Source organism: Camelina sativa, chromosome 11 (assembly GCF_030686135.1).
Source record: "Camelina sativa cultivar CO46 ecotype springtype chromosome 11, ASM3068613v1".
NCBI lineage: Eukaryota > Viridiplantae > Streptophyta > Magnoliopsida > Brassicales > Brassicaceae > Camelina > Camelina sativa.
Window position 1 is genome coordinate 35,674,319 of NC_141890.1, and position 27,088 is coordinate 35,701,406.

At 34.4% G+C, this 27,088-nt stretch overlaps 3 protein-coding genes and 2 pseudogenes across 4 annotated transcripts; 4 read left to right on the forward strand and 1 right to left on the reverse strand.

Moving 5' to 3' along the window:
• The first annotated feature begins 6,035 nt into the window (after positions 1-6,035).
• On the forward strand, positions 6,036-9,268 carry LOC104725035 (nuclear transport factor 2). The gene is made up of 9 exons (XM_010443628.3): positions 6,036-6,452; positions 6,583-6,717; positions 6,904-7,213; positions 7,334-7,578; positions 7,866-8,082; positions 8,222-8,343; positions 8,427-8,495; positions 8,602-8,680; positions 8,808-9,268. The coding sequence occupies exons 1-9, from the start codon at positions 6,423-6,425 to the stop codon at positions 8,948-8,950; spliced, it is 1,350 nt and encodes a 449-aa protein (XP_010441930.2). The 5' UTR covers positions 6,036-6,422; the 3' UTR covers positions 8,951-9,268.
• Positions 9,269-9,275: 7 nt separating this feature from the next.
• Positions 9,276-11,627, forward strand: LOC104725034 (hypothetical protein At1g04090). The gene is made up of 2 exons (XM_010443627.3): positions 9,276-9,688; positions 9,906-11,627. Exons 1-2 carry the CDS (start codon positions 9,580-9,582, stop codon positions 11,501-11,503), a joined length of 1,707 nt encoding a protein of 568 aa, XP_010441929.1. The 5' UTR covers positions 9,276-9,579; the 3' UTR covers positions 11,504-11,627.
• Positions 11,628-11,696: 69 nt separating this feature from the next.
• LOC104725031 (cytochrome P450 89A2 pseudogene) lies at positions 11,697-13,571 on the forward strand (annotated as a pseudogene). Its single transcript, XR_015571690.1, has one exon. The product of XR_015571690.1 is annotated as a cytochrome P450 89A2 pseudogene (transcript).
• LOC147934859 (cytochrome P450 89A2 pseudogene) lies at positions 11,894-12,643 on the forward strand (annotated as a pseudogene).
• A 1,241-nt stretch (positions 13,572-14,812) lies between the features above and the next one.
• LOC104725030 (alcohol dehydrogenase class-3) lies at positions 14,813-17,297 on the reverse strand. Its single transcript, XM_010443625.3, has 9 exons — positions 17,133-17,297; positions 16,851-16,987; positions 16,690-16,736; positions 16,273-16,598; positions 15,854-15,936; positions 15,682-15,757; positions 15,414-15,571; positions 15,164-15,325; positions 14,813-15,079 (listed from the first exon to the last, which is right to left on the reverse strand). Exons 1-9 carry the CDS (start codon positions 17,164-17,166, stop codon positions 14,963-14,965), a joined length of 1,140 nt encoding a protein of 379 aa, XP_010441927.1. The 5' UTR covers positions 17,167-17,297; the 3' UTR covers positions 14,813-14,962.
• Positions 17,298-27,088: the final 9,791 nt, after the last annotated feature.

Consider the following 27,088-nt stretch of genomic DNA (forward strand, 5'->3'; position numbering starts at 1 on the left):
CCCCAATAGAATTTCTCATGCTCTCTTTGGCCATAAGCTCTTTAATTAACCTATTAAGTGCATCCTTGAACGTCTTTCCCTTTGACTCCTTGGTCCAATCTGCTAATGAGAACAACATGGGATGTACCATTTATTTACTTTGGACTTAGTAGAAACAATTCCTGATTGCCAAACATAATTCTGGAAGCATCTAAACCAATTGAACCTAGAGCTCTTCAGGTGAAGAACTAGATTGACCTCCTTTGGTAAATTAAGTGTATCTTTGTATTTCGTAGGCTAAATCTTATGTTTCTGAGCTTGTTGGAAACATAAGAGATCCATTAATATCCTCCAAGTAGTTTCATGTCGAAATTGTGTCTGAGTTGATCTGTGTAATACGATCTTTGGCTCAGACGTGAATTGGGACTGGGATAGATCCACTAACTTGAAATAATCATATCTTTCACATATGAACTGATATTAATGTGATTCCAAATTTTCGTGGTTGTGGAGTGGATCAAGATTCCAGAACAGTTTAGTTCATATCTTGAGTCCGTCTGACTTGGTTGGAATCCTCCGTTGAATGCTCGTAGGTCCAAATCGCGTAGCCATGAGTTCACCTGATTTGTAAAATGAATAACCCCTTCATTTGAACTCTGACTGGACTGATTACACTTCAACATATGCTCTAGATGAAGTAAGAATGTATTCCAAATAGTCGTTTGGCTGGAAGAATTGATTTTCGACTTTGTTCGTGTTGTACAAGACTCAAGAATCTTTTTGAATGGTCTCATGATCATATCAAAACTCAAGAATTGTCCTAATGAAAATTATCCTATTCGGGTTATCCAAACTGAACCAAAAACCAAACAATATAGTATATAAAAAACAAGAATAGAATTACACATTAGTTATATTTTAATATCCAAAAATACCATATAATAAATAATTCAAAATAATCTAGATCTCCAAAAAAAAATTTAGTCATATTTTTTGAAAATTATACAAATGTTTGCAGAATTTAACCAAAATTTCTTAGAATTAAATAAAATTTTTAATAATTTTTTTTTTGAAAACCATCAAACCCGACACCTATCCAAACTAAAACTGAACTGAATAATCATACATTTGAGCAGATAATGAACTCTCTTACCCAAATTATCTTAATCCAAATTTCTAATATTAGCTTGTAACAATGATATGCTATTGAAATAGGATTATTTTTTTTTTCTTTCTGAATTGTGTTGTAAGATTTTCTTCAAACTAATGCTCTAATAAGCTGACAAGTGGCATTATTCTCATATTTAAGTATACTATTTTCATAATTACTAAATTTAATTATATTTTCATACCAAAAAAATTGTCATCATTTTTCAATGTCATTTTAGTAGTTATATAATTAAATAATAAAATATTAATATTCAAAAGATCAATTAATTTTACTCTAAATAATATCAAAATATAAAAATATTAAAAGATTCTAATATTTATTTGTTGACAAAAAATAGAATATTTATTTCACAACTTTTTACGGAAAATATCAATTCATTTTATTTAAAATAATTTAACGATATAAGAATATGATTTCAACTTGTGTCATTCATCTCATATTTAAGTATACTATTTTCATAATTACTAAATTTAATTATATTTTCATAGCAAAAAAAATTTCATCATTTTTCAATGTCATTTTAGTAGTTATATAATTAGATAATAAAATATTAATATTCAAAAGATCAACTAATTTAACTCTAAATAATATCAAAATATAAAAATATTAAAAGATTATAATATTTATTTGTTGAAAAAAATAGAATATTTATTTCACAATTTTTTACGGCAAAATATCAATTCATTTTGTTTAAAATAATTTAACGGTATAAGAATATGATATTTCTTAATTTTTGCACCAAAAGATCAACTCATTTAGTTTAACTGAATTCAATATATAAAATAAGTTAAATTCAAGATATTTTAAAACTTTTATGTTGAGGAAGAAGTTAAGAACATACTTGGCCGGTTTTTCATATGACATGAGGAGTGTTAAAGTTAAGGTTGAGAAAGAAGTTAAGAACATACTTGGCCATAATAAACAAAATTTACTATATCTTACAGCTGTTGTTGTAGCGAGTAAGGAGATCATCTTCTAAATTCCATTCTAAACTAATTAATCTAAGAGTTTTCAGAGATTGCATAAATGGTAATTTTTCACTTTTGATATTTACTATTTGTCCCTTAGCTTTATTGTTAAAGGATGATATCATGTACATATCTGAGCAATTATGTTGGGTCCATGGTTTCATATTGCAAACCTGGGTCAAAAAATTTCAAACGTGGAGATGCACATGTTTGCTTGAAACCTTGTTGTAGAGTGTAAAAACTTTGTGGTAGAAAATTCTACTAATGTGTTTGTGTTTAAACGTTACTAGGTAACAACCCGCACTATGTGCGGTATAAAATAATTATTATATATTTTTACTGTAATTTTTATTTATAAAATCTATTTTATTTATCAGTAATTGGAATCTAAAATTCGATTGTGTGTATATATATATATTAAATATATAATTTTTTTTATAATAATTAAAATTTAACCCTTGAGAATTATTATAATATCAATCTTATATTATCATATCATATGAGCAAAAAGTTCTTAAAAATCATTTTAAAGATTTTATGAAAATGTAATTAAAAAATATAATTAAGTTAGAAAGAGAATATAAGAATTTAAGTTTGGGTGTTAATTATATTTTTGGAAAAATACAATAGTATGTAAATGTGAATATTATATTACAGTAAAACCTCTATAAATTAATACTCTATAAATTAATAAACACTATAAATTAATAAATTTTGCTAGTCCCAAGTCGGGACAGTGTAAAAAATAATAAAATTTGATAAGATAATAAGATAATATTTTATTTCTGAAATTTCCATGTAAAATATGGTCCCAAGAATATCATAAATTAATAATTATGTAAATATATATATATATATATATGCTAATATAGTAAAGTATGTTTCTCTTAAACCTCATATCTATAAAACAATTGTTATGTTGTATCTTCAAACTATAATGATATAAAATATTCTATAACATTTCATAAAACAGCTAAACTTTTTAAAGTTTTCAATTTCTAAATATGCATCATTTACATTTTGATAGTTTGATAGACTATTAAAATACGATAATTGATATTCTTATTCATAAATTATTCATAAATTTGAATATTTATGTCATGTGTATAAGTGAATTTATCTATAATATTTTTAATTCATTGTCAATAATATTTTTTAATTATTTCAAATTCAATTCCAATACCATAAAATTTAAAACATCCAAAATTCTAACTTTATTTTACAAAACTTGTCTCAATTCATAATTTTTTAAAAATTAAACAATTAAAAATATACCTATAAATTAATAATTATTAATTTACACTATAAAATAATAATTATTAATTTATCTATAAATTAATATCACTATAAATTAATAAAATGTCTTGGTCCCATCATTATTAATTTATAGAGGTTTTACTGTATTAGAAACTGATGACAAATAAAGGAAACTAGGTAACAACCTGCACTATGTGCGGTAGAAATTGATTATTAAATGTTTTTACTGTAATTTTTCTTTACAAAATCTAGTATATTTATCGATAATTGGAATATATAAGTCGATTGTGTAGTATATATATATATTAAATATATAAAATTTTGTATAATAATTAAAGTTTAACTAGTGAGAATTATTATAATATCAATCTTATATTATCATATCATATGAACAAAGAATTCTTAAAATTCATTTTAAAGATCTTATGAAATTGTAATTAACGGATATAATTAAGTTAAAAAGAGAATGTTGAATTTAATTTTGGGTGTTAATTATATTTTTGAAAAACTACAATATTATGTAAATGTAAATATTATTAAAAAAAATAATGACAAATAAAGGAAATAGTGTATGAAGCTCTATTAGTGCGACACATCAGCATTTTGTGTGAGAATGCTTTTCTTTTCATATATAAGGGATAGTGTCTGGAGTTCTATGAGTACGACACATCAACATTTTGTGTGAGAATACTTCTATTTCAATATATAAGGAATAGGTGCTTTATAGAATTGACGATAGACCTAAGGCCGAAATCATTGATACTCTATTTCAGAAATGAAGTCGTTGGCAACACCTCAAATAAATAGTCAATGTATCAATTCTTTATGGTTAGAATTGGAGATTTACAGTTCATTTTTATCAAAGGAAATTAGAAATCCATTACAGATTATTCTGATTATGTCTAATACTAAACTTTAATTATTTTAAAAAATCATAACATAGAGTATTGATCTGTATACTACACATATGCAATGAGTTTGGATCATTCCATCACTCAGTAACGAATTATTAGACATCATTATAATATTTGGCATGGAGACCATTGACTATCCACAATGCTCGTTTTTGCATCTTAATACTTTCATATAGTATCACAATAATTTTTTAATGTTTTTTTTTCTCATTTACATATATACTCATTCAGACATAATGAATTTATCACTCAAAATACTCAATAACAAGAGAATCTGCAACTAAGACCATCACTAATCCATCTCCATATGCATTTCTAAAATAGGAATCTCTATTTTCTGTTCTCTATATTTAAACAGATCTATTTTTAATTTACACTAAAATTTGAGATCTTAATTTTGAATTCCAAAATGGAGTAGAGTGGAGAAAAATTTATTGCCAAAATAAAGTTACTTTATTTTAATTAAAAAAATGGAAAATAAGCTAGAGATGTTCTAACCATGCACATTGTGAATTTATGATCATCACAAAACGACATAAGGTAACACACATTGTTATATCTCTCAAAAATACATGACTACATTATGCAAACAATGCGTCTATATTGTCACACCATCTCATGACAAATATACCTCATTATAGGTATAACACACAATTCTTAAGTAACTAGATTAAGACCCGTGCTAGAGCACGGATTAAAATTCATTTTATTTATATTGTAATTTTTTTATAAAATATAATTTATGTGATTGTTTTTAAAAGTTTTTTTAGATAAAATATTATGTAATAAAATCATATGCTAAATATGATGACTTGAAAAAGATACTTGTTTTGTGAATTTGGTTTTTAAAAAGCGAGTTATTATATTATGAGTAATTTAATATATTGTTATATTTTTTATTTTAATATACTTGGTTTTTTTGAAATTCTTTCATATTATAGTGACATATTATTGACATTGCTATAACAAACCAATTTAGAGTGTTTATATTTTCTAACTTTAATATCAAGTTTCAATATTTTAAAAACATTTTAAAATAAATGATTTAAAGTTTATTATATTATATAAAATTATAAAATTATAAAATTCAACAAAAAGTATGAAATTGATTTTAAATATTCAAATTTTGACCCGTTACTCAGTAAAATTTTTAATTCAATAGATATTATTTTTAAAGAATAATATTAATAAAAATTTAATATTTTGTATATTGAATCATTTATATTTGTTTTTAAAAATTCAATTTATGGTATATCCGGAAATAAAACTATTTTTTTAAATTATAATAAATAATATGATAATTTATTTTTTCCACAAAATAGGCTCATATATAAAAATGAGAGATGAAGTATAATAATAATTAACAAATTAATATGTTAACTTAGATATCAAATGATTTTATTTGATGAATAATTTAATAAAAGAAATTAATATGGTAAGTTAGATGATATCAAATGATTCTTTAAAATATTCTCTTTAATATTTTAGAAACAATAAATCCAGACTATACAAATAAAATAAAACTTAATCTATAACATATTTGTAACCAACTTATTAAATTATATAATCTACAAAACAATGTTGTGTACTTCCGTTTTATTTTTTTAGGGGATAACCGTAAAAGAATGTTTGGTTATTTTTGTAATCTAAAAACATTTGGGGGTTAAAATCATAAAAGAAAAATAAATTAAAGACACAGTGCAATTAATCAAATTCATGGTTGATTTAGTTCGAATTCAAAACTTATGGGGCAAATCAATAAAAGAAAAGAAAGAAAAAAATTACATAGGGAAAAAAAAAAGGAGAAAAAAGGGAATAAAGAGCGCCTCCTCTTAAATCCCTTACCCTATCTATAGTTCTCTCTCTCTCTCTCACACAAAACCCTTTTTAATCTCTCGCAGATCTAAAAAACACTCTCTACCATTTCCTTTTGCCTCTGTTAACCCCTCTATAAATCTCAATTCCTTTCATCTTCTCCCATAGATCTGCTCTACTCTCGATTTGATAACGTAGAGACACACACACACACACAGAACAGAGACTTCGTATTCTCAATCCAGTTTCTTGTTTGCCGATTCGATCTTCTCTCTCATCTTGGGTTTGTTTCTTTGAGCTGTTACTAGTGTTATAATAATGGCGACTCCTTATCCTGGAGCGACGCAGGCCAGTTTTTTTTTTTTTTTTTTTTTTTTTTTTTTTTAATTTATTTCGTAAATTTTGATTTATGGGATTCGTAACGCCTGATTGAATCGGTGGTTTTGATTGATGTATGTGTGTGTGTTGTGTTGTGCAGGTGGGTTCGTACTTTGTTGGGCAGTATTATAAAGTGTTGCAGCAGCAGCCAGATCTTATTCATCAGTTTTACTCTGAGTCTAGTAGAGCTATTCGTATCGATGGTGATGCCACCGAGACTGCTAATTCTTTGCTGGTAAACATCATCTGTTACATTCACAAGATTCAATCTTTATACTCGAATTCGTTCTTTTTTACTCGAGTTCTGTGAGGTTCTAGAGGTTTAAGTGGAACTTAAGTTGATGAAGATTTGTACTCTCAATGTGAATTAGTGAAAAGTTCATTGATTTTTGCAATTTCTTTATGTTGTGATTGATTGTAGCATATTCACAACATGGTCATGTCACTTAATTTCACTGCGATTGAAGTGAAGACGATCAATTCAGTCGAGTCATGGGAAGGTGGCGTTCTCGTGGTGGTTTCGGGCTCTGTGAAAACCAAGGAGTTCAGTAACAGAAGGAGTTTTGTGCAGACCTTTTTCCTAGCTCCTCAGGAAAAGGGTTATTTTGTTCTCAATGATGTCTTTCAGTTTGTTGATGAGGAAGCTGTTTACTATCATCAGCCTTCTTATATAACTGAATCCAAGCATGAGGCTCATATCAATCCTCCTTCCCCTCATCAGGAACCCCAAGGTTTGTTTGCTAACTCTTGATAAGGCAAACTATTAGAATGTGTAAAGGTTCATCCGTTTGCTTTTTTTTTTTTTTTAATGTTGATATTTAAATTTGATATCACTTTGTTTGAATTTCCAGTTCCTGACTATGTTCTGGAGCAAGAGGCAAGAGATTATGTGAATGCAGTCCAAATCAAAGATGATCTTGTTGACAAGTACAGTCTGCAAGAGGACCAACATCAACCTCAGCAAGAAGACTATGTGGACGAAGTTGCGATTGTGGAAACACCTAGGGAAGAAGTTGCAGTCGATGTGGTACATGAACATCGGGCTGCATCAGCAGAGGAACCCATTGAAAAATCAAAGATGAGTTATGCTTCCATTGTAAGTACACCCTCTCTAATGGCTATCTGTAGTTGTTCAGCATAGTAACTAAACAACATATCTATTGAAAAAAAACGACAGAGAAGCACTTTGTGGGTTTCACTTATATTTGTGCTATGAAGATCTCTCGATAGTAGACTGTAGACTCTCTTTTAAAATATAATAATGTCGTAGCATGAGGCAGAACCATGATTCAGTTGTCATTTGGACATCACTTTGGTGTTGCCTAGGTTAAGTTATGCAAAATTGACTTTAATTGAAGATGTGCTGATTTCTTCGTTTCTCAGTTAAAGGTTGCAAAGGAAGCAGTAGCTGCACCTATTGCTCCTTCACAGCTATCATATAACAAGAACTCTCAAGATATTAATGAGTGGGATCAACCACTGCGGACTCCTTCACCTCAACTGGCTGCACCTCTTGCCCCTGTTCAGCAATCAAACGCATCTGCCCCCTATATTACTGAATATGGAGCCGACGCAGAAGATGGCTCCGGATTTGATGACTGTAAGTTGTTTAGTGTTTTGATCCTTTTAATGTTTAGATGGTTGGAAAAGTGCATTAGATTAGGATGTGTTGCAATTTGCTTTTATTTGTCATTTTGGAATTGTGTATTCATTTTTTTCCTGGTTTTGCCTTGTTTCAGTTGAGTTCAAATCAGTGTATGTTAGGAATTTGCCTTCCGACATATCTGCTTCTGAAATCGAGGAAGAGTTTAAGAATTTTGGTACAATCAAGCCTGATGGTGTTTTCCTCAGAACCCGCAAGGTAATAATCTTAATTTCCTTGTATTTTTCTCTTAAGTGATATGAGGAGCCAAAGCTAACAATCTTACACAACCGTACATGCAGGATGTTATGGGCGTTTGCTATGCATTTGTTGAGTTTGAGGAAATGACTTCCGTTGAGAATGCCATTAAGGTCTAGATTATATTCCACAGTTACCTCACTAGATTAATTGTCATCTTCTGTTTCTGTTACACTTTGTTCTTACCTGTTTTCGTTTTGTGTAATAATATCATAATAGGCTTCTCCTATATACTTGGGTGGAAGGCAAGTATACATTGAGGAACGAAGACCTAATCCAGCAGGTGTTCGCGGAGCAAGTAAGTCTTCCTCTCTTTTGCCCAACAAATTTCTAGATCATAAAACTTTGTAAAGTTCTCTATAAGAATTCAAGTTTGCCACATGAAACTCAATATCGACTGTGATTTCTATTGAATGAATGACCAGGAAGAGGTGGAGGACGTGGAAGGGGCGGTTACCCAACTGAAGCACCAAGAGGCAGGTTTGGTGCCCGTGGGTCTGGCAGAGGAAACCAGGATGGAGGTGACTACAGGCCGAGAGGTAACGGTTACTACCGCGGTAGCCGCTAAGGAGAAAAAAAAAGGAGTCTCTTATAAGTTTTAGTGCAACCAAAGAATGAATGTTGCAAAAGAAAAGATTCGGTTCTTCTTCCTCCTTAATCTACCGAAGATGTAGTTTGTAATATTTGATTTTCTTGGTTGGGTTTGGTTTTTGGCTCAAGCAAACAAAGATTTTGGGTTTTTATATGTTTTTTTTTCTTAAATTTGTTTTTAGCCAGAATTAGCCAGATAGGGCTTTTGACTGTTACCCTCCCTTTGGGAACGGGTTTTAGTTGTAACATTTCAATTTTTGATTTCCCTTTTATTTACTCTGGATTGAATCACAAAGTTCATTGTGTTGTTGGTTGTTCCATAGACATCAGCTTTAACTTTAAAAAGGTGTTTGGTATTGTTCCGGGGAATAATAATGATAAGACATCAGCTTTCTTATATGCATCAAGGTATATCAAAGACATCAGCTTTACATGATTTTTTTTTTTTTTTTGTTGAAGAAATAATTGTTACAAAAATCGAAATTTCTCGACGATTGAAGAGTTGGGACCCAATAAGGCTTTAGATATATGTCGGCGTTTCGTTGTATTGGTTTTGCGAACCATCGGATCGGATGATCTCAGGGAGAGAGAGAGACAGAGAGAGGAATGTTTGGATGCAAATGTCTTTATTGGAACAATCTCAGAGAATTACAACCGCCATTGAAGAAGCCTGAGACCTTCTCCCTCCCTTGTTCTATTCCCCACTGGCCTTCAGGTATTTTTTCTGTTTCACCTTCTTCAATTCCGATCCGAAAGTAATCTGAATTTTGATTTTTCCCTGATACTTCTGGTCTGGATTTAGCTATTTAGTTCGACCTTACAAGTCGTAGGAGGAACAGTCTTGTACTTTCTTTCTTTTTTTAAGAACTCATCTCTCTTTTTGGATTCCTTTTCTCTGTGTCTCTGATTCATGTTTAGCTGAATATGATCAGGTACAGGCTTCGGTTCAAGAAGAATCAATCTTGGAGATATAGAAGTCGCCGAGATCACAAGTTTTGAAATCGTATGGCGGTACTGCTCTCGTCGAGACAGCAAGAAGAGTGTTTCCTTTTACAAACCGGACAAAGTACCCGAAGGTTTCCATTGTTTAGGTCATTACTGTCAGTCTGACTCTCATCTCTTGAGAGGCTTTCTCCTTGTAGCAAGAGAAGTAAAGTCCTCGGAGTCGAAAGAAGAGCCTGCACTTGTGCAACCACTTGATTATACATTGGTCTGGAGCTCAAATGACTTATCAGAAGAACGTCAAATTAGCGAATGTTCCGGTTACTTCTGGTTACCGCAGCCTCCTCAAGGGTATAAACCGATCGGATTTTTGGTTACAACGAGTCCTGTAAAACCTGAATTGGATCAAGTTAGATGTGTTCGTGCTGATCTAACCGATAAATGCGAAGCACATAAAGTCCTCATCACCGCTTTCTCGGATTCTTTAAGCATTCCTTTGTTTATATGGAAAACAAGACCTTCAGACCGCGGGGTGTGGGGCAAAGGAGTCTCAACAGGAACCTTCTTCTGCACAACTCAGTCCCCTGAAGAAGATCATCTCCGTACCATCGCGTGTTTGAAAAACCTCGATTCGAGTTTACACGCAATGCCAAACATGGAACAAATCCACGCGTTGGTCCAACACTACGGTCCAAGAGTTTACTTCCATCCTAACGAAACCTATCTACCTTCTTCCGTCTCATGGTTCTTCAAGAACGGTGCTGTTTTGTGCAGCTCTGATATTAACAATGAACCTATTGACGAAACAGGCTCGAATCTACCTCATGGTGGAACCAACGATAAGCAGTTTTGGATCGATTTACCGATCAATGATCAACAAAGACGCGAAAAACTCAAACGTGGCGACCGAGAAAGCGCGAAGCTTTACGTACACGTTAAGCCAACATTTGGAGGAACGTTCACGGATCTTGTGTTTTGGATCTTTTGTCCATTCAACGGACCAGCGACTCTTAAACTAGGGCTTATGAATCTCTCGTTAGCTAAAACAGGTCAACACGTTTGTGATTGGGAACATTTCACACTCAGAATCAGCAACTTCTCCGGCGAGCTTTACTCGATTTACTTCTCTCAACACAGTGGCGGCGAGTGGATCGAACCTCAAGATCTTGAGTTCGTAGGAGGAAGTAACAGAGCTGTGGTTTACTCTTCAAAGCATGGTCACGCGAGCTTCGCTACGTCAGGGATGTATCTACAAGGATCTGATATGCTTGGGATTGGGATAAGGAATGATACAGCGACAAGTGATTTGTTTGTCGATTCGAGTTTGAGGTATGAGATTGTGGCGGCGGAGTATCTCGGAGGAGGAGTTGTGGTTGAGCCGCCGTGGTTAGGTTATATGAGAGAGTGGGGACCGAAGATTGTGTATGATTCGAGAACTGAGATAGAGAGGTTGAATGAACGATTGCCTTTGAGGTTAAGGAGTTGGCTTGTGGCTGTGTTGAGGAAGCTTCCGGTTGAATTATCCGGTGAGGAAGGACCGACGGGACCTAAGGAGAAGAATAATTGGTTCGGCGACGAGAGATGGTGATTTTTTTGTATTGGGCCTTGAGTAGTTTATTTCTTAGGCCCATATTCTTGTTTTCTTCTCTTCAATTGTGTTCCGTGCAATGGTTTTATCGAAGGAAAAGGAAATAAACTTGTGGTTTTCTCTATCAGACCAAAACAAAACCATCTCTATCTTTAATTAATCTCCCGACCCGTGATCTGCAACAAACACCGCATAAAATTTTCCAAATTTTGAAATGTATAAATCTTTGAAAAGTATGACTGAGATTATTAAATTATTTTTTGAATGGCACGCTCTAACAATGAACTATATGTACTATGTGTTTAGTCTAAACACTTTTGGTCACACACGTCTCTTGGCCAAAAGTGTCTATACATATGGTAGACAGGTAATAAGAGTTAGAACCCAAAAATGGAGATATGGTTACTGATCTTGGCCTCTGTCTTCGTGTCTCTCTTTCTCCATCTCATCCTTCGCAACCGTAGTACCTCTTCCTCTCTTCTTCCGTTACCTCCTGACCCTAACATCTTACCTTTCCTCGGAACACTCGAGTGGCTTCGGGAAGGCTTAGGTGGCTTGGAATCCTATCTCCGCTCTGTCCACTACCGTCTAGGCCCCATCTTCACACTCCGCATCACTTCCCACCCCGCCATATTCGTTGCCGACCGTGCCCTCGCTCACGAGGCTCTAGTTCTGAACGGTTCAGTCTATGCAGACCGTCCACAACCGGATACAATCAGCAAGATCATCAACAAACACAACATCAGCTCCGGGCCATACGGAGCCACGTGGCGGCTCCTTCGACGGAACATCACCTCAGAGATTCTTCATCCCTCGCGCGTGAGATGTTATTCTCACGCGCGGCACTGGGTTCTTGGGATCCTCTTTGATAGGTTTCGTAAACACAGAGGTGATCAAGAACCGATCGTCCTCGTCGACCATCTCCAGTATGCCATGTTTGCTCTTCTTGTTCTCATGTGTTTCGGAGATAAACTCGACGAGAAGCAAATCAAACAAGTGGAGTTCATTCAGAGACTACAGCTCCTTAGCTTGCCGAGATTCAACATCTTCAACATATGGCCTAAGTTCACCAAACTGATTTTGCGAAAGAGGTGGCAGGAATTTCTCAAGATTCGGAGAGGGATGTTCTGCTTCCGTTGATACATGCCCGGAGGAAGATCGTTGAAGAGAGGAATAAGAAGAGGTCGGAGGAAGAAGAAGAAGAAGACAAAGACTATGTACAATCATATGTTGATACCCTATTTGATTTGGAGCTTCCTGATGAGAAGAAGAAGCTGGACGAAGAAGACTTGGTGAGTTTGTGCTCAGAGTTTCTCACTGGAGGGACTGACACAACGGCCACAGCACTACAATGGATCATGGCGAACCTCGTGAAATATCCAGATATCCAGGAGAGGTTACACGAGGAGATCAAAAGCGTAGTCGGGGAAGAAGCAAAAGAGGTGGAGGAAGAAGGCGTGGAGAGGATGCCGTATCTAAAGGCAGTTGTGTTGGAAGGTCTCCGAAGGCATCCTCCAGGACACTTCCTACTCCCGCACCGTGTCACGGAGGACACTGTATTGGGTGGGTACAAGGTACCGAAGAAGGGGACAATCAACTTTATGGTGGCGGACATAGGACGGGATCCGAAGGTGTGGGAGGAACCAATGGTGTTTAAGCCGGAGAGATTCATGGGAGAAGAAGAAGTGGTGGATATAACCGGAAGTAGAGGAATCAAGATGATGCCGTTCGGAGCAGGAAGGAGGATATGTCCCGGGATAGGGCTGGCAATGTTGCATCTCGAGTACTACGTTGCCAACATGGTCAGAGAGTTCCAATGGAAAGAGGTAGAAGGTCAGGAGGTTGACTTGACGGAGAGGCTCGAGTTCACCGTCGTCATGAAGCATCCCCTTAAGGTTCTTGCTGTTCCTAGGAGAAGTCACTAGTTTAATATTCAAAACGTGTGCCCTTTGTTTGGTCGAGTCAACTATGGAACTAGACTTTGCTTGGAATAAATCATAAAAACGTTGTTGGCTGTTTGTATTCAAGTTTATGTTGGCCACCTTAATATACAAAAACATTTGTGGAATGTAGTTCTGATATATCCTACTATATTAATTGAGAAGTACAAAAAATAAATCTAACCTTTAAAGTTTAAAAAATTACATCAAAATGCTATTAGGAATAGTTAATAAAATGTTAGAATCATTAAGGGGAAAAAAGATAATTAGTCATCTGACTAAACAGATTAATGTTATATTGGTATTCAAGAAAAAACGTTGAAAAAAAAATCACTTCCGTTAAACAAGTTAGATTTGTAACGGTATCCTATGTACCAAATATTTATCCACTTATCCCCTTAACAGAAAATCAAACAAATTATAATATCAGTTCAGCTAAAAGAAGTGAAAAAATATCACGTTGATCCCTTATCGTATCAATATATTTACCGAATGTTTTATTCCATCAACAGAAAAGAATATCTTCTCTATTTCTCGAATAAGATTATACTAATAATCTCTTTTTAGTTTTTACTTAGTTACATCTTTTACGTATTTAAAAACCATAGCAAGGATTGAGTGATATTAACAAAGACTTAAAAAAAAATATTCATCATTACACGCTAATGTTTTATTGAGATAGGTTTTCCATTAAAATCTCTCTCTTGACAATTACGATTACCAACTATATACAAATATGTCATTAATATAATAGTTGTTTTAAAGCTACCCAAATACAACAACGAATTTTTATTTTATAACAATATTATCTAAATTCTGTAAAAAACATTTTTAAAATATAAAAATTATTATATAAGCAAAAGATTTATAATCACAAACTATTACAAATAACATAATAACAAAATATATTATTACAAATTTACCTCAAATAAAAAATGTAGCCCACGGTCTACCGTGGGTCAGTACCTAGTTTACTAATAATGATGTACACTTTTTATCGATAAAAATACTTTATAGTTCGTTAAATGTATATATGTATCTAGTTTATGAATTGGGTTTATACAATAATATAAAGATATAAGAAAGTTTCATTTATGAAAGCAAAGAACAAGTCCATTATTGTGTGGGTACATATTAGCAGGGACATCTTTAAAATCAATGAAGCGGTAAACGATTTGGAAGATTCTTTTATACAAAAAATATCGGATGTATATTATATTTCATAAATCGCCGACCAAAAAAAAACAAAAAAAATTTCATAAATCTTAACGTGCCAAGACCAAAAATGTACTTTCCGTCTCAAGAATTGGTGGAATCAGAGAATTGGTAGAATCAGGAATGAGTGCTGTTTAAACAATTATAATGATGCTTTCGGTCTTAAATGAAACTTTATTGAGGGACGAAACAGAGAGACAGAACACACGCTTTGAGTCCATTGCTCAGGAAGTCGTCATTACAGATGAAAGACAAAAGTCAGAAAAACACAGAGATGAAGCAGAGAGAATCATTGGCGTTGTTATCATTCGCTTGTGTCGAGGACACATCGAAGGCAAGTACCTTCGTGCAACAGATCAAAAGCCTTGTTGATCTCTCCCAAGCTCAGGTTGTGTGTTATGTACTCATCCACTTTAATCTCCTGCATCATTTGAACGGTCAAGTGTTAGAAAGAGAAGAAGATATCAAGAATTGTGTGCCTTAAAGTGTAAAGTTTTTTACTTACCTTTCTCATATACTTTTCTACGAGCCAAGGCACTTGGGTTCGACTCTTGAAACCACCAAAAGCTGTTCCTTTCCACACACGACCTGTCACGAGTTGGAATGGTCGAGTTGATATCTCTTGTCCTGATGCTGCTACACCCACTATCACCGAAGTTCCCCATCCCTGCAACGTGATTGTCTTTAGCTCTTTGCAACATCCTCTAGTCTACAATTTTAAAACAGTATCTTATGAATGTACATGGATGACTTACCTTGTGACAGCACTCCAATGCAGCTCTCATCACAGAGACATTCCCGATGCACTCAAAGCTGTAGTCAACACCTCCATCAGTGAGATCGACAATCACTTCCTGAATTGGCTTGTCGTGCTCCTTTGGGTTCACAAATTCGTTAACACCAAACTTCTTTGCTGAAATTACAACAAAGGAACTCAATTATATGCGTAAAACTCACAAGATTCCTAAAATCACATTTCAAACAAAGCCAGTGTTATCACTTTGACAAGACAAGAAGATTTACCAGTTTCATACTTCTTGCTATCAATATCAATTCCAATGATCCTTGAAGCACCAGCTGTTTTTGCACCCTCAGCAACCTATCCATTCACAATTCAACACTTAACCAAAATGGTTTTCTTTGTTGCAGAAGAAAGGAATTACGGAAGCATTAAAAGTTTGAGGCAGTAGCTTACAGCAAGTCCAACAGTGCCAAGACCAAAAATGGCGACATTTGACCCTGGTTCTACTTTTGCAGTATTCCAAACTGCTCCAAGACCTAATAAGACGCAAATACATGAAATACTGTGAGAGACCATAATCCCCATTTCTATCAGCAAAATGTCAAAAAACTCGAAAAGAAAGAAGAGACGAGCACGGAGTGAATAAATTAGGTTCCCATCTGAAAGAATAAAGAGGATGGTGAAGAACTATGCAGATTAATCTTATCAGTGGAAGTTACATTAATATTCAGAAAGGGCTAGCGACACTCTAACCCTGAAGCCTCGTGAAAGACCTTAGCATACTACCAATCACTAAGAAAGATTAATGAAGTCCCACAAAACGAAAGGAAACGTAGAGGAAGGTGAAACTTCAGATAGGTTTGAACTCTTACCAGTGGGAACACCACATCCAAGAAGGCAAACTTTATCCAAAGGAGCCTGAGGATCAATTTTGGCGACACTAACATCATGAACAACAGTATACTGACTAAACGTCGAAGTACCCATGAAGTGATAGATGGGTTTCCCATTAACCGAGAACCGGGACTTGCGGTCGTTCATCATAACCCCAACACCAGTAGCAGATCGAACCTTGCCACAGAGGTTAGTCTTGCCAGATTTGCAGAACTTGCATTCACGACACTCAGCTTGATAACAAGGGATAACATGATCACCAGGTTGAACCTCTGTTACTCCTTCACCAACACTCTCAACAACCCTATCTCCCATCAAAACAAAAACAACCATCTCAACAACAATAAAAGAACCCTGAAAGCTGGATTTAGTGAATGATTAAACATTGAACATACCCAGCAGCCTCATGACCGAGGATACACGGAAAGAGACCTTCAGGATCCTGTAATCAAACATTTGGACTCAGCCTAATGAGATAACATAGATTCACTAACACACTCAAATTCCGATAAAATCGACTCAAATCAACTCAAATTAATGGAGAGAACAAGCGAACCTTGCCGCTCCAAGTGTAAGCGTCGGTGTGACAAAGAGCAGTGTAGAGGATCTTGATCCGAACCTCACCGGCTTGAGGTGGAGCCACCTGAACATCTTCGATGACAAGAGGCTTGTTTGGCTCGTAAGCCACAGCAGCTACGAAATCCAAAATCAGAAAAATCACAATCGGAGGAGAGAGATAGGGTTTTCAAAACATCAGATTCATGTATCGGAAACGCTATAATCTAAGAGGAAGAGAGAGAGAGAGATACGATGAGGAGGATCGAGGATAAAAGAATACCTTTGCATGTGATAATCTGACCTTGAGTCGCCATTGACGCAGCAGGAAGAGATTTTAGAGAGATAGAGAGAAAAAGAGTGAGCAGTGGTGTTTGGTGGCCACTTTGGTGGTGTGTCGTTTCTTCTTTTTCTTCTTCTCACATGGGGCTAGAAATGTAATTAACCTCATTCGGGTCGGGTCGGGTCGGGTCAAGTCAATAATAATCGAGTGAGAGACCTCCGATTTTGATTTGAAGTAGGACCCGAGACACATAATGTCATACACTTTGGTCCAAAATTACAATAATCGATAGATATTTGTTCATCTTTTCAGAAGATTAAAAAAAAAAAAAAAATGTGCTAAAACTCAAAATACATCTTCTGATATAAAAGATAGACCAATTCTCAAAGTTTGAGATTATCGCAAGTAAGATCTTAGCAATTCGTAATAAAAGGAGATTTGTCCATATCCAAAATCAACAAACACTGCATTTGCATTTCATATCCAAAATCAACAAACACTGCATTTGCATTGTCCAGAGAGGGTATTGTCCAGAGAGGGTATACACAATCTACCCAAGAGATTTGTCCATAACCGATTTTTTTAATGGATCAAAAGTAACAACTTCATGCAATAATGAATATATCTTTAAGCAAATGGACCATCTAACTAAACAATTTAAATTGTACTACGATAATACCCGCGCTAAACCGCAAGATTATTTTTTATTTTATTTTAATTATATTTGTTGTGTTTTGTTTTTTTTCCGATTTCATAATTTTTAGTTTATGTTGTTGGGAATCAAGTATCATAAGTTTTTATAATTTCAATAGTAATTTTGTCTTTTTTTGTTATTATAATTTACATCATAGTAAGATACTTGAGTTTTTGATTTCAATATTTAATTTTGAATATATTTTAAATTTTTTATTAGCTTAAAAAATAAGTTTAGGAATTTCAAACCCGTAGTTCTTAATTTGTTTCTCATTCATAAACCCTCTAGAACAAATACAATTTATGATGCTTGGGTACATAAATTTCATGGCTATTTTTTGCTTTAAAACTAATGTGATACTAAAATTATTTGAAACATTTGTAAAATATAATATTAATGATGATGTGAATATAAAGGAGAGAATAATGATGGAGATCGTTTCTTTTTTACAATCAAACACAATGTTTTGTATTTATATTAGATAATTTTAGTATACTTCAATATTGACGTGGAGTCCAATTAATATTACTTTTTATGTCAATGATCTTCAGTTACACTTTCTCTTCGGAAAAGTATCACATTATTACAACAGTCAATAGTACACAACAAATGAGAAGAGAAGACGAAGAAGAAGTAGCTTGGACAGATAAGAAAGGTTATCATGCATGGACATGAAAACATCTGTAACACCAATCTGAACACAAAACATCAAGAATAAACAGTAATTCCAAATATTTCGAGTCTAAAGACGGTGATATACGACTAATTGAGGTACTGCTCCAATGCTAACCATCAAGCTTCGAACTTGTCTGTTTTAAGAAACCCAAGAGCATGGGAAGCTCCATGTCTATGTCTCTCACCCTTAACCAATCTCATAAACCCAACAAGTAAACTATGACCCGAAACCAGCTGTGCTCTAAACCCCTTTTCTTCCACCAATCTCGTAATCAATCTCGCACAATTGATTTTGGTCTCATTCTATCCATCATTCAACATATCAACAATCAAAATAAACCTTAGTCGGTTGCATACTTGCATCAACCCAGATTTTGAATCTGATTCAAGATCAAGAATCACAAGAATTGCAACAACCTGAGAAGTGAAAGGACCCAAAAAAAAAAGAGACTATCCATGACATGAGCCACAACAATATGTTTAAGCTCACTCAACGCATGAACCTGGATAAAGCTTGAGAATTTGGTACGAGATAAAGCTTGGGAATTTGTTCCAAAGTTTAAAACTGTATTCTATGCAAAATCACCCACAAAGAAACAGAGAAAAAAACATCAGTAAACAAAGAGATAATATCACATTGGTAAAGTCAGAAAAGAAGTGAAGCCACCAAGTTTAAGAAGAAGAAACTAACCATCATGAAAGAAAAACAACATGATCAAGCTGCAAAGTGAGAACACACGTGAAGGACAAGAGCAAACAAAACGCTTGTGTTACTATCCAACTCTTTCGTCAATGAAAAACCACCGTGTTAATGTTTTCTGATCACTTCTTGTTTGTAAACTGTCAATTAAAAGTAGGTATCCTGAAAAATAAAAGATGACCACAAACCATTGGCCACAATTTTCAAGCACGATTCGTACTCGTTTCCACAATCTTTTTCGAACCGGCCCGCAAGTTCTTGAGACAATCGTACAAAGGATTAAACTCTACAACTCAAATTTTTTTAAATCAACAAACTGCTTACCGTTGATCGAACAAACTTAGAGTTAAAAACAATTTATGAACCATTTTTACGGAGGAAGATAGATTGGTGAGAGATAAGACGAGATGCAACTTTGATCGAATAAATCAATAAACTCATTGCTGCTCGAAATCATACTGCTTTTCATGGTAGACGATATGCGAAGACGCATCTTTAATTGTGCAGCCCCAAAGTCGCAATCAGATCGATCGAACTGAATAAATCCCTAATTCCACCAAATCCCGAAAAAGATAGTATAAACGGCGACGAAGAAGAAGAAATCAAGCGTCTTTTTTCTCTCTAATTTTGTCCACCTATGAATAAAAACTGATGTGTATTAATTGTTTTAATTTGATTGGATATTCATTTTAATTGATGTGTCACTCTTTGCTTCAATACAAAAGTTGAGATGTTATGCTCTTGTGAAAAACATCATTCTTTTATTGCATTGATGTCTAGTCGCCCAGTAGAAATATCAAACTTAACTACTAATTCTAAACTAGACCTAGTCTAAACTTGATTGTGGTAATGAAGAAAAAATAAATGTTGCAGCGGCCGCTCGACGATTTGCCCATCTGAGAAGAGGAAGAAGAACAATTTTTTTTTTTGCATCGGCTGTTGAGTCCCGACTTTGATTGATGTCAGTTGGCTACTTACTAAATTATTAAGGTTATGTTTCCGTTTTGGCTAACCGATCGGTTCAGGTAAACCAAACCATAATAACCAGTTATCAAAATTTAATGTTTTTTGGTGAAGATTATCAAAATTTAATGTTGTTGATCGATTATGCCCTTATAACCAAAACCAAACCAAACACCCAATATTTCGATTTGGTTAGGCTATTTCGGTTCATTAATAATCTTAGACTAGTATCATGTTTCTATTATTAGCTCTTCTCCAAACTTTTTTTTTATGAGTGGCTTTCTTTAAAGTAATTTGCGGGGAGTCTGAGATATTTTTGAAAATCTTATGATTCTTTGCCTCACTAATATACCATATTATCCATTTTAAGTTTCGATTAACCGGAAAAGATGAGAACGACGGAGGAGAGAAAGGTGACAAACACCGTTTTCATTAAACTGATAAAAGTTTGTTACAAGTCGTTATTTTGATCCTAATTACATCTTTAGCTTATATACTTGACTAAGCTATTAAATCGACATAACCGATTTAACCAACCCATATAACCAGATTAAACCATGATATCTAATACGCCCCCTCAAATCTTTATCTCCTAAGAGCATGGTTTGGAAGATAAAGATTTGACAAAGACATCTTTTGGAGTAAACCATGGAAGGGACCTGGATGCAGAGGTTTAGTGAGAATGTCTGCATGTTGTTCTTTTGTAGGAACATGAAGAGCTTTGAGATTACCAGCTTTGATTTGATCACATACTGTATGGCAGTCAATCTCCATATGTTTCCTTCGTTCGTGAAACACTGGGTTCATGGCAATATGCATCACTGATTTGTTATCACAAAAGAGCTTTGCCGGACAAGTTACCTTGAAATGCAGGTCCTTAAGAAGTTGCTGCAACTAAATTATTTCACAAGTAGCATGTGCCATACTTCTATATTCTGATTCAGTGCTGCTCCTGCTAGCTACGACTTGTTTCTTAGATCTCCAACAAATCAGTGATGAGCCTAAGTAAACAAAATAACCTGTAATCAAACGTCTTGTCTCCTTGCAAGTAGGCCAATCTGCATCCGAGATAGCATTCAAGCAAAGTTTAGAAGTGGCAGAGTACATTAAACCCTGACCTGGATTCTGTTTAAGGTAACAAAGAACTTCTTGTGCTGCTTGAAGATGAATGTCTGTCGGAGCTGATATAAACTGACTCAACTGATGTACAACAAAGGTGATATCTTGTCGAGTTATGGTCAGATACAACAATCGACCAATAAGCTCCCTGTATGAAGCTGGACTTGGCAACAATGTGCCCTCCTTAGTAAGACGAAGATTAGGATCCATAGGTATAGAGCTTGGTTTGCAACCAAGTAAGCCTGCATCTTCAAGAAGATTTTGAGCATATTTTCGCTTACAAACAGAGATTCCTTGTGATGATCTGGAAATTTCCAATCCCAAAAAGAAACGTGCAGGACCGAGATCTTTAATCTTAAAAGCAGCCTTCAACAAGTCCTTCAATGTCTCAACAGCGACATCATTATTACTGGCAATCATAATGTCATTGACATATACTAGCACAACCACTATAGAGAAGAAGCCAGATGATGTCACAAATATTTTAACAAACAAAGTGTTATCAGCTGGTGATTGAACATAATTGGCACCCAATAAAACTGATTGTAACCGTTTATACCACTGACGTGATGCTTGTTTCAATCCTTAAAGTGATTTGAGTAAGCGACACACATGATTAGGAGGTAGGACAATACCAGGTGGAGGCATGTAACCCTCAGGTAAGCTCATATATATCTTTTATTCCAAATCTCCATGGAGAAAGGCGTTAGAAACGTCCATCTGAGTAAGACTCCATCCTCGTGCAGCAGCAAGACATAGTAACAACTTTACACTAGTAAGTTTGGCAACAAACGAGAAAGTCTCCAAGTAGTCAATTCCTTCCTGCTGTGTAAACCCTTGTGCCACGAGGCCTGCTTTGTATCACTCTACAGAGCCATCAAAATTATACTTTATTGTAAACACCCACTTGCATTCGATCACATGCTTATCTGCAGGCAATGTCTCAACAACAAAAGTTTTGTTAAGCTCAAAAGCATGTAACTCCTCATTTGCTGCATTAGTCCACTTTTCTGATTTCATAGCCTGATGGAAAGTTTTTGGTTCTTTTTCTAGGCTGTAAGAAAAGATATAGGATTGAAAAAGAGGAGTATATTTATCAAGGGAGAAAACAGAGGAAAGGGGATATGGTGTTGTCTTTTTAGGTGATGAAGGAAGTATGGATGTAGGATGAGTGTCTGTAGGTGGTAATGAAGTTATAGAAGGAAAAAAAGAACAATGATACTCAGAAAGATAGCTAGGTGCTTTCAAGTTACGTTTAGGCCTAGCAATGGGAACAGTAGAAAGATCTGTATCAGTTGTCTCTGTACTAGCTCTAATGTTACTATCATGATGCAATAGTGATGGTGATGATGAAGATGGAACATTAGGTATCAAATAATCCTCATCAATGATAGGCATTGTATCTAAATAATGCAACAGAGCAGGTAAAGGCAAAATCGTATTTGGAAACATATCAACCATTGAAGAAAGACTATAGTTTTGAAAAGAATGATACTTTCATGAAACACTACATTTCGAGAAACAGTGATAGAATGAGTTTTTAAGTCTAGTACTTTGTATCCTTTATAGCCTAACATATATCTTAAAAAGACACATGGTTTGGCTATAGGTGAAAATTTGTGACGTTCATGATAGTGAGTAGAAAGATAACACAAACAACCAAAGCTTTTCAACAAAGTATAATCAGGGATTTTTGCAAGTAAAAGCTATGGAGAACGATTATGCAATAAAGGAATGGGAAACGGTTGATCAAGAAAACTGCAGTCAAAATACAATCACTCGAGTACTATAATGGAAAATTAGATTGAAAAGGCAAGGAACGAACTACATTAAGTAAGTGCTGATGTTTCCTTTCCACACCAGAATTCTGTTGTGGTGTGTATGAACAAGAAAAATAATGCATCATGCATTGTTCTTTAATAATCTCAGTAAAAGCCAATTCAGGTGCATTGTCAGATTGGATTGCTTTAACAGCTGTATTATATTGTGTAGTAACAAATTTAAGAAAAACCGGAAAAACAGTATGAACATCTTTTTTATTGCGCAACATATAAACCCAAGTGGTTCTAGCACAATCATCAATCAAAGTAAGAAAATAACGAAATCCTTCAACAGACTCATACTAAACGGACCCCATACATCCAAATGAACTAAATCAAAAGGTTTATCTGCTAGATTACCATGAGAAACATAAGCTAATCTTCTTTGCTTAGCTAATGGACAAATGGAACAATGTGAAACATCTGATGATAAATTCTTTAAAGAAGGAATGACACTAACAAGTTTTTGTAAAGCTATATGTGACGGATGACCAAGCCTTTGATGCCAAAGTAAATCATCAGCAACCACAAAAGCAGAGAAAGAACATGCTGCATAAGTCGATGTAGAGAGGGATGTAATTTCAGTAGCCAAAATATAGAGATCGTAAAAGACTCTACCCCTCCCAATCATCAAGCCTTGAGAAAATTTCTGAATCAAACAACAAGTTTCAAAGAAATGAGCAGAACATTTTAAAGTTTTGACAAGTCTACTTACACTAATCAAATTAAATTTGAAATCTGGGACATGCAAGACATCATAAAGAATCAATTGTGGATTTATGTGAATTGTTCCTATATGAGTAATAGAGACTCTAACATCATTAGGGAGAGTAATAGTGATATCTGACACAAGTTTTAATGCTGTAAACATTACTAAGTTTGAACACACATGACTCGAAGCACCACTATCGATAATCCAAGCATCATTGGGTAATAGTTGTTGTAAAGAGGATAATATATGATTATTAAAAGTAAGATTGTTTTGCTGAAATTTAAGGCTAGTGGAAGGAAAGGGTGAATTAATACTAGATGTGGAATTCTTAGCCATCAAACCATGTTCAGAAATAGTAGCCATAGCACTAGGAATACTAGAACCTGATGAAGTAGTCACATGCTCTGGAACTTGAACTTGACTTTTGAACTGAGCCACCATCTGCTCAATTTGTTGTGGAGTGAAACCTTGTAGAATCTGATTATTTCCACCATTCGATCCATTCGTTGTATACTGTGTATGGAGAGACTACAGGACCATAAGACATATCCTCTGTTGGAAACATGCCAGTATTAGAATAGACTTGAGCTACAACATTAGCTTTCTGCATAGGATACGTATAAGGGACCATCTGTTGCATTGGTTGTTGAGTCCATGGCTGATATGGCAACGTCAGCATCCTTGGTTGGAATTGAGCAGGAGGTCTCGCATTATACCCTGTAGCTGCAGTCTTGTATCCTGGTGGAAATCCAAGAAGTTTATAACACTTTTTTATAGTATGTCCCACTTTTCCACAGTGAGAACATATAGGCTTTTGTACTGAGCGAGCTGTATTATAAGCTACTATGTATGCAGCCTCGCCATCATTCATAGGAGCTACACTCTAAAAAGCAACATTCTCTATTGCAATAGACAGTAAGACAACCTTCTGTCTCTCATCCTGAGTGACCATACTAAAAGCCTCTTCAATCGTGGGAGTAGGTTTCAACATCAAGATATGATGCCTTGCTTGATCATAACCTTCATTCAATCCCATAAGAATTTAATAACCCTACTTCTTTACTGCAATTTCTCCTAATGTCTACAAGTACAAACAAGAAGCTCAACATAATTCTTATGCTCATCCCATAATGTCATCAAACAAGTATAGTAAGCTGAGACATCCATCGAACCTTGGACAATCGTACTCAATTTCTGCTCAATAGCAAATATCCTAGGTGCATCATCCTGCTTGAACCTAGATATAATATTTTTCCAAATACCTTCTGTTGTAGGGCAAAGAGTACACTTTGTCCTATCTTCTTATCCACAGAATTCATCAACCAAGTCAAAACTATATCGTTACATCTCGACCATACACCAAAATCACGATGTTCTTAGAGGTTTAGAGATATTACCATTAATGAAGCCTAGTTTATTCCTAACATTCAAAGCCATCCACATCGATCGACACTAAGAGGGAAAATCCGAAGCACAACCAAGACGATCCGAAACTAGAACAAGTCCAGCGTGATCTGCGTTGTGCAGAAAAAATGGATTCTCATATTGATCTGTAGGATAACGATCGGTGGCTGAAAACGGAGCGGTAGAACCAGTGACCGGAATATTTGTACTAGAAGATCCCATCCTTGAATCAAGAATATGAGCTTTCAAAGAAAGATGAAGTGAAATCGAAATGAAGAACCAGATTCGTCTTCACAAGAGGATAATCAAAAAGAAGCTGAAAGAAGAAACGTGAGAAACAAGATCCCAAAGAACAAATCGCACACAACGACGGATAAAAGTTGCAGAAATTGAAAACAAGAACAGATTGAAAAATTCATCTCCGTCGTGAGATGCGGAAGACTATAAAACTCAATTTCAGAGCTCTGGTACCATATTAAGTTCCGATTAACCAGAAAAGATGAGAACGACGGAGGAGAGAAAAGTGAGAAACACCATTTTCATTAAACTGATAAAAGTTTGTTACAAATCGTTAATCTGATCCTAATTACATCTTTAGCTTATATACTAGACTAAGCTATTAAATCGACATAACCGGATTTAACCAACCCACATAACCAGATTAAACCATGATATCTAATAATCCTAAAATTATTCTTAAGCTCTGCTTAAGCGCTTCGAAGTCTTTACCCCTTCCATATAGAAAATCAATGTTACTAAAGTAAAGTTTTAAACCATTTTTTTATGTTTGTTACAACTTATTGAAATAAAGGAAACTAGAAAGGAAAACTGATATAGCCAAAATAAAAACCTAGAAGTTAAATCAAACAAATATAATGTAACAAGTTGTATTTGGTTGAACTAAAATAAAGAAGTTTTAAACTCGGTAAAAAAGTGTTGTTAACTAAATCACTTGGTTTAATTTATAGATTTTTACATGAGTTATAGAAACACCATATGTCTTGAGTGATATTTGAGAGGGAGAGGTCCTCTTTTTTCCTTTTTCAGTGGAAAATATTATATTGATATGAAGATAAGGTTTAATCTTATGTGCATATACCTCATCCTTTTTGGAAGCATCATGTTTTTGAGGAGAAGAGAATTTTGTCTTAAGGGTTTGATCTGGTTTCTTAAGATTTTATCTGTCACCTATTCATACTTTTTGTTAAATGTTGTTTTCTGGTGAATGGTATACAAATGGTATATTTTTTGTATATCATTCTCTTTCATTAACATCAGTCGTTGTAAAGGTTGAGTGACTTTTGTTGGAAAACGGCTTTTTTATACCTATACAATTACAATATGTTCGATTTATACATCGGACTATTGAATGTACTCAAACATAAATGGACTTTTAAATAATTTTATTTTTATACCTGAAATATCATTTTGGTGCTAAAACATCCAAAAACATGATAATTGTTTAACACTGTTAATCCCACCGTGAGGTTACGCTGAGGTGGAATCTACGTGTACAAATCGACGTCGTTTAGGTTTAATTGGAAATTTAAAATTAAAATAAATATGGTCTTTCATACACCTGAAACCTTTAGAACATATAAGCAAACCCAATACCATTTGGGCTACGAAATCTTTTGATATAATTCCAAAAGAATATAACTATATACAATAAAACAATTAAACAAAAAAGGGGGTCCTTAATCGAATTACCCAGCGACAATCAATAAGATCGAAAAACAAATTTTTATTTGTGATTCTTCGGGAGGAAATCAGAAATCACCGATACTGCTTAATTGTTTGTTGTTTACATCAAAAATAATTTCCACTTTATGGATTCTACTTTTGTCTGTTGTATTCATTTTGATCGGA

Bases quoted from the DNA above. Each gene is read 5' to 3' on its own strand.
- LOC104725035 (XM_010443628.3), top strand. From the start codon at position 6,423: ATGGCGACTCCTTATCCTGGAGCGACGCAG. The intron at 6,718-6,903 runs GTAAACATCATC...GATTGATTGTAG, and splicing joins AGACTGCTAATTCTTTGCTG to CATATTCACAACATGGTCAT. The intron at 7,214-7,333 runs GTTTGTTTGCTA...TTGAATTTCCAG, and splicing joins CCCTCATCAGGAACCCCAAG to TTCCTGACTATGTTCTGGAG.
- LOC104725030 (XM_010443625.3), bottom strand. From the start codon at position 17,166: ATGGCGACTCAAGGTCAGATTATCACATGCAAAG. The intron at 16,737-16,850 runs GTTCGCTTGTTC...GTTTGATTACAG, and splicing joins CTTACACTTGGAGCGGCAAG to GATCCTGAAGGTCTCTTTCC. The intron at 15,326-15,413 runs GTAAGTCATCCA...ATCACGTTGCAG, and splicing joins CATTGGAGTGCTGTCACAAG to GGATGGGGAACTTCGGTGAT.
- LOC104725034 (XM_010443627.3), top strand. From the start codon at position 9,580: ATGTTTGGATGCAAATGTCTTTATTGGAACAATCTCAGAGAATTACAA. The intron at 9,689-9,905 runs GTATTTTTTCTG...GAATATGATCAG, and splicing joins TATTCCCCACTGGCCTTCAG to GTACAGGCTTCGGTTCAAGA.